Source organism: Poecile atricapillus, chromosome 7 (genome assembly GCF_030490865.1).
Source record: "Poecile atricapillus isolate bPoeAtr1 chromosome 7, bPoeAtr1.hap1, whole genome shotgun sequence".
In the NCBI taxonomy this organism is placed as follows: Eukaryota; Metazoa; Chordata; class Aves; order Passeriformes; family Paridae; genus Poecile; species Poecile atricapillus.
This window is the reverse complement of record NC_081255.1, coordinates 12,835,782-12,848,580: the sequence shown is the minus strand read 5'-3', so window position 1 is coordinate 12,848,580 and position 12,799 is coordinate 12,835,782. Positions and strand designations below refer to the sequence as shown.

At 37.2% G+C, this 12,799-nt stretch overlaps 1 protein-coding gene across 4 annotated transcripts in view; it reads right to left on the bottom strand.

The window, feature by feature from the left end:
* Positions 1-12,799, bottom strand: part of CAMSAP2 (calmodulin regulated spectrin associated protein family member 2) — an 82,022-nt gene that overhangs the window by 15,975 nt on the left and 53,248 nt on the right. For all 4 annotated transcript variants that reach the window (XM_058842306.1, XM_058842307.1, XM_058842308.1 and 1 more), the window contains 3 exons: positions 11,258-11,397; positions 3,336-3,429; positions 2,188-2,281 (listed from right to left, as the gene is read on the bottom strand). In XM_058842306.1, coding sequence (XP_058698289.1) covers positions 2,188-2,281; positions 3,336-3,429; positions 11,258-11,397 — 328 coding nt within the window. The remainder of the gene's footprint in view (positions 1-2,187; positions 2,282-3,335; positions 3,430-11,257; positions 11,398-12,799) is intronic.

The following is a 12,799-nucleotide window of genomic DNA, read 5'->3' as shown; positions in this document are numbered from 1 at the left end:
CTGAAATGGCAACTCAAACACTCAAGGGCCAGGAATGGACAGTTGGGACAGGGAGGAAGGCCAGGACCACAAACAACATTCTGCAGTCAGGTCTGTTCTGCCAGGAAACCTGTAGCCTGTGTGTTGGATTCCAATCATCTGAAATTACTTTTTTGGGGCCCTCCTTTGTTGTGCAGTGATGTATCATCAGGTTGGATGAAATACACTGGTTTATGAGGAGAGATACAGCAAATGGCCTTGGGAGCCCCTGCTTCAAAGGATATGCAGTTCAAAACTGCTGGTTCTTGTTCTCCTGGCTTATATGCTCAGCTTACGTGAAAATAAAATCATTGTCTGCAAGAGAAACACACTTTGGATACATACAGGAAAAGGAATTTGGAATCCCAGCATTTAATGGTAGTAAAAAATATTACTCGCTTTTTAAAATCAACATAGATTCCAAAACACTAAAAATGTTCTTAGGAACTTAAACCTCAAACCTAACCAAACCCTCACCTTTCTCTCTAGAACCCCATCCAGAAACAACAGAAAAGGCTAAACAGGGTTATCTGGGTTGGAAATCAACCATTTGCTAATATCCAGTTAAAATGCTAATTTTATCCTTCTCCTATGTGTCAGTTTAGACACACTCAAACCAAAAAAAAAGTCCCCCAATTATAAATGTATTGTAATGCTGTCTCTCATTCACTAGGTCCAGATCAGGTGACTTTCTCTACCTTGACAAAAGAAAGGTTAAAAATAAGGCCTAACGTACAATTTATGTCCATTATCATAGAAAGTACAGGTTTGAAAAGGCCTTTAAGATCATAAAGTCCAGCTGTTAACCCTGCCAAGGCCACCACTAAACCACGTCTGTAAGTGCCACATGTACACATCTTAAATACTTCCAGGGCTGGAGGCTCCACCACTCTCCAGGCAGCCTGTTCCAATGCTTGACAACTGTTTTTGGTGACAAACTTTTTGCTAATATCCAATATAAACCTTTCCTAGTGTAAATAGAGGCTGTTTCCTCTTCTCCTATGGCTTTTTCCTTGGGAGAGGAGACCAATCTCCACCTGTCTAGAGCCTTCTTTCAGGGACTTGTGGAAAGTGGTTAGGTCTCCCTTGAGAAATTCATCAAGTCTATGATCAGCCACAGAACATGGGAAAAACAGGATGTTTCTACATTGCTTCCTAATCTGTACCAGTAATACTAAAAAGAATGTTTCACATTGTCTTGGTTTTGTCTGGAATAGAGTGAATTTCCATCCTGGTAGCTGGTGCAGTGCTGTGTGTTGGATTCAGTGTGAGAGCACTGTTGATAACACAATGCTGTTTCAGTTGCTGCTCAGTAATGCTTTCTCTAAGTCAAGGACTTCTCCTTGCCTCGTGCCAGCGAGGAGGTGCAGGAGGAGCTGTGAGGGAGCGTGGCCAGGACAGCTGAGCTGAGCTGGCCACAGGGACGTTGCAAACCATGGCTGCTGTGCTCAGCATGAACTGGGGGAGTTGGCCGGGAGGGACTGATCGCTGCTGGAGGGAACCATCATACTGTGCAGCACCTGTTCTCCTGGGGTTTATTCTCCTCTCTCCTTTTCATTACAACTATTATTATTATCATCATTATATTTTATTTTGTTTCAAATTATTAAACTGTTCTTGTGAGGTTTACACTTTCTTTCCAATTCTCCTCCCCATCAGTTGGGGTGGGAAATTAATCACAGCATTAAGTATTTTTTTTTTTACCAATTTGAATTTCATGGTACTATAGTAACATATGCAAATCAAACAAAAACCATCACTCAGGGTTTTTCTTGCTGTTATCTCAGTTTACTTTCATTATAACTTCTAGAAAATTTGCTGTGAATTCCAGAAAAGCAGCTCCTTCAGAGCAGACCTGGTCAGCAGCTCCACTTGAAATTGAAGAGGACAAGGCCATGTGACACCTCTGTGCTGAATGCTGAGGGTTGTTTTGGACACTGGTAAGACAAGAGCACGCTGTCCAAGTGTACAAACATGAACAAGCAGCCTGCCATGCAGCAGGGAGGAAGGGCTGAATTACGGGATATTGCACAAAATTCCACAGATTGTATCTGCTAACTCAATCACTGAGCTTTGCAAAAAGGCAAAAACACTGAATTAAAAAATCTTTTTGCTGTTGATCAGAAAGGAGGGGATTGTGAAACAGTACTAGTGATTCTCTGACATTACCTGGCTACAAAGTCAGAACCAGATGGACCATCCACATAATTTCTTCTGTTAGCATTCAAGCTGTGAGCAGAAGCTGCATCTTTTGCAGGTTCAGCTGCCAGGAAGAACAAAGTTCAAATTATTATAGTTTAGGATTCAGTTAAGTTACACAGTAGAAAAGCTGTCCAAAATAATCTGAAATAATGATTTTCAAAGATTTACAGAATTTTCATTGATTCCATTACTTCGATTAAAACTGTCACTTCCTTTCCTCTTCACATCTTCTGAAGCTCCTATACTGGCCCTAATTAAAGAAACAGAGACTGACAAAATAGACTAGAAAAAGCAAGGGAAGAACTAATACAGAAAAATAAACTAAAAAAGTGTCACAAAATTAAAAGGAAATAGTTTTAGCAAAAGTTGTTCTTCTGGAAGAAATGTTTCTGATAAAAGTTCTTCCCCCCAAGCCCTTAGACTGACTAGAAAATAGGCTTTTTGTCGCACCCTAAAACAGTTAGCACTATTTAAAGATTTGTACCAGATTTGTATGTGCTATCAAGCATAAAAATGAAGAAAGGTGTAAGAGCCACCCAATGAAAATCTCTTCGTAGTGCGTGGAAAGCCAATCACAGCACTGCTGTGTGAAAATGTTAGTTACCTGAAATGTTAATTACCTCAAACTAGTCATTAACAGATCTCAAGATCTATCCAAGAGGTGGATTTTTAAATTTGAGAATTGCTGATGGAAAATGGTGCCTTTGCAGTGGGTAAAAAATGCAATTTTACAATTAGCTCTCTATTTACCTTGCCCATCTTCTCAGGAACACAAATTCTTCAGGCTAACTTCTGTTCTTGGTTTCTTATTATGTTTGTAATTCTTGCATGGGCATAAATGGATTCCAGGCTTGTTTAGGTCAGGAAAATTTACAAGTGATTATACCACAACAATTTAAATGAGTTTTTGGTAACAGACAACAAAATCTAATTATGATTTATGAGAGGAGATGAAGATTTAAAATTAAGAAAGAGTACTCCTCTCCTTCTTTAAGGGGGTTGTACACTGCCAAATCCTGTTAAATACAGTATTCACTGCATCTGTGAACACAATGGCAATCTGTACACATACATATCAAAACATGCATATTAAGGCCAACCCATAACATAATTACCTTGGGGATGCACAACAACACGGGGTTGTACAAATGATGGCTTCACCACTTCAAACCACCAGAACAATTCCGCCATGAACACCATGTAATTGCTCTACAGGAAATAAAAAAAAGATGGAGATAAATTTGTGTTAGAACACAAGCCTGCAAATAAACAGATTAAGCAGTATTTGGGAGATGCCTCTGTTTCAGCCAGTTTACAATCTTCACTTATTTTACAATCTTCACTGTTCTTTTAGAAATAGAGACCAGTACAACTGATCTGTAGAACCAATACATAACTTGACCAGATTGCAAGCGATTGGGTTGAAACGTTTCATAACAAGCATATGCTCAAGCCTGGAGTCTTGCAGGGAGGGCAGAGAGGAACAGGATGGGTGAAAAAAAATGCCTGCCAGAGATCAGCCATTTCCATTAAAAAATAGCAGTGAAAAGCCCATTGGAAGGCTAGGCAATGCTTTTTTTCAGAGATTTTTAACGTTAAAAAGTATGGTAGCCCTTTGGTTTAGTACAGGAAGTTGAAATCTGATTTTACGTTTGTGTTGAGTATGTGCTTTTGTCACACTTGTAAAGTTCTGCCCAAATTTTACAAATCTTTAATGCAAAACAAAAAACAGCAGCAGTTTCTTGACTGCAGGTCAGAACAAGGTTTTAGCTCCAAAGGTTTATGTACTGCTGATAGATATGTCCCTACTGTATGTTCCAATTACACAGCTATGAAAGACACAGCATAGGAGCCACCAGATTAAACACGAGGGGAAAAACACGAGGATGAAAAGGAAAAAACAACTGGTGACAAACTGCAACAATAACAAAAATCAATAGAGGAAAGCCAGGCAGGAGCAGCTGTTTCTTCTGCAAGAGCATATGAGAAGTGCAAAAAACCCAGGTTTTGGTTGTTGACTGTGGAGGCTGAAGAGTTCAGAGGCCAAAGCTCTACATCTTCAGTGCCACTTCATATCTAGACATATCAACTGAATGAGATCAGCAAATATCCAGGTTTGAGCTGGCTCAAGCAGGTACACAGACCTGTGCCACCAGTCTTACAAAGTCTGAAGATGTAAACAATGCTTATACATTAAGCTGGGAAACCATAATTAAACAACTTTTTCAAAGAGTTTCTTTCAAAAATTCAAAGCAAAAATGTCATTCTAATTAAAAAATAAACCCTGCATTAAGAATAAGAACATAATTTTAAAATAAACAAAATATATACTAAAAAACTTTGATAATAAATGAGATAATCTCAATTCTGCATTAGTATATTTGAAAATATAATTTTGAGGATATGTTTGACACTTTTGCTTCAGATTCATTTTTCCTGTAGATTTCTAACATAGGTAAGCCTGTACTTCAGCAAAGGGATACTCAGACCAAAAGGTACTCCTACGCTGTACTATATGGTGAAGGGATCAGGCCGATGTTGCATAGTTGTTGTATAACACAGAAGTTATAAATAGAATAGGAAAAACCCCATCGCTGCTTATTCAGCTCAACAGAACTGAATGAGGAAAAGTGCATAGCAGAATCTTTTCCATTCAAGTAAATGTCAAGCATAGCATTTCAGTATCACACATGGATTTCATTAGGAAGCTTAGACCATGAAAAAATCAGATGTACTTCTCAGACAAAATGTGATTCTTAATACTACAAATTCAAAATATTATAAATTCTCTCAGAATACTTTTCCCTTACCCTTGCCTCTCCTTAAATTTTCATATTTTTGACTTGATTTTTTTAAATAAAAAATTAAATAGTAGAATGTTCTAATCATAGCTTTGTCCCCATCCAAAATAATATTGCATTTAGATACCCCAATTTCTTATGTTTATGTTGAAATGCTGCATTTCAACAAAAAGTAGATACACAATAGTGTGACCATTTTATGAAGGACAGATAGTCCTTCTGAGAGTATCTGCTACGCAGTCCTGAGCTGCTGCAAGACAGTTTGTTTTTCTAAAGTCACCAAAGCAGTAATTACTGAACTAAAAATGAAAGTGCTGCACAGCCTACTGAGAACAGAGGCTACTTCAGATGTCTGATGGTGAGCCATCATGATGGAAATCACGTTTTCCCACAAGTTATTTTTAGTCAGGAAGGGACATTAAGAATGATCGAAGGGAAACACTGATGATCACTGACAATTTTTAAAAAAAAAACTAGCAGTGCATCTGTAGTAATGTTGCTATCCAGGACTTGAAAGAATGTAGATATGATTTCCATAGATTTTGCCTTGATTATGGTGACAGAAATTCTAACAGCTTGCCATATGATTATCACATGCACTTGCACACAACAATATTCAGAAGCATAACAGTATTTTAACAGTAATAAAAACTCAGGAAGCTCTGAGCAGTCCAGGCCGGCTCAAGTCCCCTGAACAGCAGGTGGCAGACTTGCACCTTAAGAGATCATTATTAGCTAAACATTCTCATTTAATTTCAAATACTTGAAATAAATGATACCCTCCTAATACCAATAGGTTTTAGATCTGCATGTTTATAGAATAACCACAATATCATATACACAAATGATAAATATAATTCGTTGTCAGGCTTGCATCCATTAAAATTGGGTGTGAGAGCAGCCAGAGGCCTTTAGATTTTTTTTACAAAATTAACATAAAATACACTGTAAATTTTTTACCGTGATGCACCTTAAAATATTTGTTCAGTGGGCCAGGAAAGGTCACATGCAAATCCATAGCTTTTTTGTTATACAACTGCCAACATAAACGCTTCAAGAGTGCAGAAAACTGGAGTGTCACAAACTGTCTCGAGAAGGCCAGACTACAGCTGTGTATGATACAAGCACTAGCAGTTTGTCCTCTGTCCTGCCACAAGGTAATAAATGCCACAACAACTCAGTTTTAAAATCCACTGTGCCTTGTTTCAGACCAGAAATGAGAGGGAAGAGAGGCTGATTAACATCAGTGAAAGTAAACCATGCTGCTTCCCTTTAAATAATGAGTCAGGAATATTTGGTCCCTCTCAGGGAGAAACTGTCTCAAAAAACTATTCCCTGGTTGAATCTTACTTTTAATTCCTGACTCCTGATCCTGAATCCTCTTCATCTAGCCAGATGGGAATGAAATGGCTGAACTGACTCCCACCATACATAATAAATGCCTCACCAAGTGCAGCCAGCTGCTCTCCCAGGTTCTTAAGGGGCTCCAGTTGCTAGTTTAGGTGAGCAGCCTGGCTGGCAGTGGGAGGGGAAGTTGTGCAACACGTGTGGACATTGTGCAGCCCTGAATTTCCAGGATTTATCTATGCAGTGTATTTGAAGACTATTTTTGATGTCTCTGGTGCTGATTACAGCTTCTGCTTATGTTGTTTACAAATAAACACCATCAATATTACATCAGAAAGTACAAGTATTCAAAACTGCTCAAGTGCAATAAATATTTTTTAATATAAATCAACCCTTCAGATATAATATACTCCTGTTCAATTCACCAGTGGGGAAAAAAATAGTTCTGGATCTGAATCAAGAAAGATTTGACAGTGCAAATGGTTTTTCTGCCACTCTGGTTAGTAATCAGGTGCAAAAATAAGGTACCCATTCCATGTGCTCAGCTATGATTCTTCACAGTTTGGAGTCTGGCCCACATCTAGGTCAGAGGAACCCCCTTTCAGTCAAGACACAGCAATCGTCTCTGATGAAAATTTGATGAAATGACGCAGATTTGCATAATTTCACATTCTGAAAGCTTTCATTCTGTAATAAATATGCCTTCTGCATGAGCTTGGGTGAGCAGACTCTACAGATCTCAGCACAGAGCAGCCAGAGAAGCAGCATCTGTGCTGAAGGACATGCAACCCCCCAGGCAAGAACCAAGAGCCTGCAGAATGGCCCTGCTGAATGTCCAGGAAACCACACGCTCAGAGCAGCAGGCTCAGCCAGGTCCTTACAGGACCAGCAGCACGTGTCTGTGTCAACAACAGGCTGTACAACCCACAGGGGCAGCAGTTATTACATGCAGACAAAGATTCTATCTATCTAACACACCCCAAGGGACAAATTAACCCCTTGAGAAACTTTCTGCACATGTTCCCCAAAGCCATGGATGGGCCACTATGTGCCCCTGCTTCTGGGAGACCATGGGGTTGGGCTCCTACCCTGTAGAAATGACTCTGTGTGTATGTGTGTGAACTCTGTGAACAAATGAGTGCTGTGTGTGAATAGTTATGTCTTAGTAATAACTGAGTCATGTACTGATAATGGCAGTTGAATTAATAAAAAGTGTTCTAATATTGTGATCTGAGTCTCACCGTCAATCCTCTATCAGTGAAGAGAGAATGTACAACACGTGTACATTAAATGAATAGCACAAATTTAGGATCACTATTTAAGAAAACAAAACACAAACCCACACATTTGTAAAGGCTCAGGTAAAGGAACACTTACAAAAGACAACAATTAACTGCCCGTCAATTGATGCAATGCCAAGTTCCCATGTAAGCTCTCAAATCATGGCAAACACCAAATGATTCCAGCTGCCAGTCAGTCCCCTCTTTGACAGTTAACCTCCAAAATGACTTGCTCTTAGATTTGAAGCCTATGGCCCTACTAGAATAAAGTGACAGAGAACGATCAAAAATTATCAAGAATATAATCAATTACAACCAAAGATGTGTTTTTAAACTCCTTTAGAAATAATTTCCACGTATCTCATGCGACAAATGGAACATGTGAGATGTTTATTTTAATTCTTTCTCTTCAGTGACCATACAACATCCTTATAGTAATTACACATTCCACTGGACAACCAAAGCACAAATGCTACACACCTCCTATTATATCACAATACTCATCAACTGCTGGGACAAAGCAATAAGTCTTTAGGGTTCTGCAGGGTGGTTCATACTTCTTGTGATGGCACTTTATGCGAGGTTTTCTATTTCTACAAACTTGTTCTTTGAAAAGGCAAAACAAATGCATGTCAAGTCACAATAAAACAGTTCCTTCAGCTCTGTGTACTTGCCCAGATACAGGTGAAGAGCAAGATAATTAAAATTAAATCCTGTCTGAAGATAAAACTGCTTACAGGAGAAGGGCAAAAAAGCAATCTGCACAAGTAAAGACAGATTCAAGATTTCTATTATTTCCTCTTGTTAAATATGCTGGGAGGATTCAGAAAATGTGATTATTTTTATGCAATCACTCTCTACTTGTGTTTGTCTGTCTCAAAGGAAAACAACCAGGAACCAGTGTGGTCCCTTGCTGGTGCCTCAAGCATCCATGGAATGTATTGAAATATTTTTTTCTTTAATATCAGTAGCCCTGCCTTAGTAAACATCTTATGAAAAACTTTACAAGTGTATTTTTCTTAGAGGAGAAGAAATAGGCAATAAGGAGCAACAAAACTTTCTGCTTCCTCTGATTATGACACATTAAAGCTGTCTAGAAATCCAGACAAAGCTTATTTTTTATATTTTCTCTGTGCTAAACCAGAACTATGCCAACAGTCATCTGCCATGAAATTTGAAAGCCTCTATCAAAGACTTAAACATCCTAAGTGAAGTCACTGTGTTTCTGTGGATTTTGATGGAAAAACTGAAAGCAGGCAGTGTCACCTTAGTCAAGTGCTGCACTAAATTTCTTCATCATATGCTATCTCTAACCTACCTTGATTAAATGTACCAGGACAGTGCAGGGTGCCCTGGGAAGAATGTAAGGTATGTACTTTGTGCTGGATCACTTAAGAAGAGGTTCTGCTCTCTTCCTTCTCGAGAACTACCAGCAAGTCAGGATACCTACTGTAATTTCTAGGTCCACACAAGGCACAACATTGTAATTCCAAAAACTCTGATTTTTTTTGAGGTCTTTTCCAGTAAGATATCAGCAGTTGGTATTTTTTACTTATTCTGTCACCACTGTGAATGTAAGCCGAAAGATCGTAAGATTTTTAAGCCAAAAGCACAGTGGCACCTACTGTGCAGTACAAGCCACTCTGAAAACAGACAGGAATTTCTGCTGATTAACAAAGACACACTTCTATAAATCCTAAGACTTCATACTATGTACATTTTGTAGGCTGAGATTAAGAGTAGCTTCCACAAGCCAGTGACATTCTATGTGCAATATTTAAAATATCCATTTACAATACAAGTTTTTTTAAAGTGACAATAAAATTCTTTGGAGAATAAACACACTTAATAAAACCTGCTCTTAATCAGATGCACTGGAAAACTAAGGAGGAGCTTCTTTAACAATGAATTTATTTTTAAAGTAAATTAATTCTTAACACTGGAAAAACAGAGTTTACAGCACTAGAAATTTCCATACCAAGTTTTAGAAGAAAAACTTGGCAGCCTTGCTTTGTAGCATTTACATCTAAATAAGCATCTATGCCACAGCAACTTGTAAAAACATGATCACAAAAGGGCTTTCTCAGATCTAGAAATACTCTAACTCTTTGAAAGAACTCAAAATCCTATCTAAAAACAGTGTTCAGAAACAGCAAAATCAATGTGTCTGCAGCATGTTAAAAGTATAAAGTCTGATGCATTGGGATATTGACAAAATATTTACTATATATAACGTTTATTTTTTTTTTAAATTGAAGCTTCCTAGTACATACTGGCTTGAAAAATAATTCAAGCTATTACTATAAAAATGGTATGTCTAATTGTCATGAATCGAAACAAGAACAATCAACTGAGTTTACTCCATGTATGTGTAAGCAGAGAGAAACCATCAAAATGCAGTGAAGGATGTAGTGGCTGTAGGACTATGAGGTGCAGCCAAGGCAGACTGCAATGCAGCAGACTTCATCAGCATGTAGGTAGATCACTGCATGTGAAATTTAACAACACCAAAAGCTGAGTGAAAGCAGTCACTATGCAACTTTGCATACACAAAATAAATCAACAACAGCTAAGTAGTCTAGACTTTGGTCCTACTGCCTTTACTCACCCTAGCAGCTCATTACTTATATGAAAAGAATTGGGTTCAACCCTACAGGAGACAACAAAGCTGTATTCAAGCTCTGGCCTCTGTGACTCTGCTTGTGAGATTACTAGAAAATCATAAAAGCAGTGAAATGACCCAGATATTTAGAAAGCAATTACATCCCATCTGCAATGGATATGCTGACTTCAGAAAAATAATATTTCATTCCCTAAAGGCAAGCCAACAAGAATCTTAAGCAAATGAAGAGTGTTTTATATAGAAGAAAGTCTTGGTGAAACATAATAATGAAAAATTAAAATTACAATCAGGCAAGAAATCATTCAGTTGCTCTTTTTATTTCTGCACAGGCTTAAAGAATTACAGAATAATGCTTTATTTTCCTCTTTCTAAAAGAGCAAAATATTAGATTGATTGAAAACACTTAATTGCTTATTCAAACAACTGTATTTGTCAGAATTCTGTTACTGCTTGTATTTGGGGCATCAAGCCATTGAATTTTCCAATGAAATTAACTCAGAAATTTACACTTTTACAAAAGTGAAAGAGCTTTAAGTTTAAAACCCATAAATTATTTTATATACAGAAATGAATAAGAACAGTGAGTAACAATTCCATACACATATCCTCAATATTTCCTCCCTTTGTCAAGGCCTTGATACATTTATACTAATGCAGATCACTACTACATTTCAACAGAAATATTGCAGATTACAGACTTTAACAGTTAATTAATAAGAAAGAAGATAGAGTGGGAAATAGTTCTGCACAAAATCAAAGTTTTTACAAATCCTTTCACAAGCGCTTTTTCAAAAATACTTTGAAATTACTAGGAAAATGTAATGGCCAAAAAGAAGGTGGCTTTTCATTCTGCTGAAATTTGTGTCTTACATGCTATGTCACAAGAGAAGCCATACAGCAGCAGACCAAAAAAAGACTAAACATATCATAGGCAAAATAGTTCTGTGGATGTTGCTTGCATTTTTATTTAATTGTTGTATTTTTACCTTTATTGAAGAAGCTGCATAGAGCATGTCCTCAAGACTGAAATGGCAACACTGGTTGAGGTATTCCTGACAAAATTCTTGAATCAATTGTAGGTTATACAGGCTGTCAGCCAAAGACATCGTATCTTTTAAACAAATATCTAAAAAGGAAGAAAAGAAGCAAAGTTTAGATACAACTACAGATTAGCAAAAAAGTGCTTGTTGTCTTTTTGATTCAGGAGCATTTACTTGATAATTTCAGACATAATTTCTGCACTACCCCTCCCCACCAGAGACTTGTTTTTTTAATTCAGCAATGAAAGAAATTCTTAATTCTCAATTCTAATTCAGAAATGAAAGAAATTATCTACATTTTATCTTTGCATTTCTAAATTCTAGATATTTTCATAAAAATTAATTTTGTTTTTCACTGTTGACAAGTTAATTTGCTTCTCTTTTGCCTTTTGTGAAAATGTAGGTTATTCTCTCACCCCAACTATTTCCATGTAATGAAAAAAATATATTCAATCACTAATATATTTTTTCTATTTTATTTTATTTTCTACAGAGCAGTGCCAATAAGAAATATACACGTTTTTGCATACATTTCTCTGTACATATTAGTTCTTTGTCTTTAAACAGGGACCTAGGAGCACATTTTAACACCAACAAGCCTGAATCTTCACAAAAAAACAGCCTGGTCTTAGGAATTTGCGTTTGTGGGTTGAGATGTTTGAGATGAGATGATGAGATTTTTCAAGAAGCTGAAGGCTGTTATATGAATTATCACTCTCTGAAACTGCTGTTTAAAGACAAAGAAGTGGTGCCTGTGAACAGACTTGTGTAGCTATACAGCAATTGTTGACTGCTATTTAAGCCCAGATAGTCTCTGCTGTCTTTTTATGACTGCTTCTTGGAAAGTTAAGTAGCAACAGTAAGTCCCATGAAAAAAAAAAAGTCCTCTTTAAAAAAAGGACTGAAGAAAAGATTTAAATATACTCCCAGAGCATGAATCAGATTTTATTCTTAAAGCAACAATGTATAACAGAACTCCACACAAGTTTTGAATTGTTAACGATAAAAGGTTTCTTCATAAAAGGAATCTACTTTGATGCCAGCAGGATAAGGATTCCCATACTGAAGAAAATCAGACATAGTTCATAATTCCAACCCCACAGATGATGATCAATAGGAAAAAATGTTTGTCTAAACTGAGATTAAATTTAGAAATGCAAAATGTGAAGTCACACATTTGAATCTAATAAAATTCTAATGCGATTCACTGACTGAAGGTGATCTAGAGCAGGGAGCTATCATGTATTAGCCAGTGTAAACATATGTGCCTTTGGCATCATGCAGCTATGGGAAAAACAAACATGATGCTAAAACCTATCAGAAAATTTATTTCAAGCAGTGACAGAGGAGAACTGCACAAGGTAGGAATGGGATGTCAGTCTGGATTTCTCTGTACAATTACTACCATCCATAGTCAAGAACGATAAATCCAAACTGGACAAAATGCAGAGGAAGACTATTAAGGATAATAATGAGAATGGAAATCCA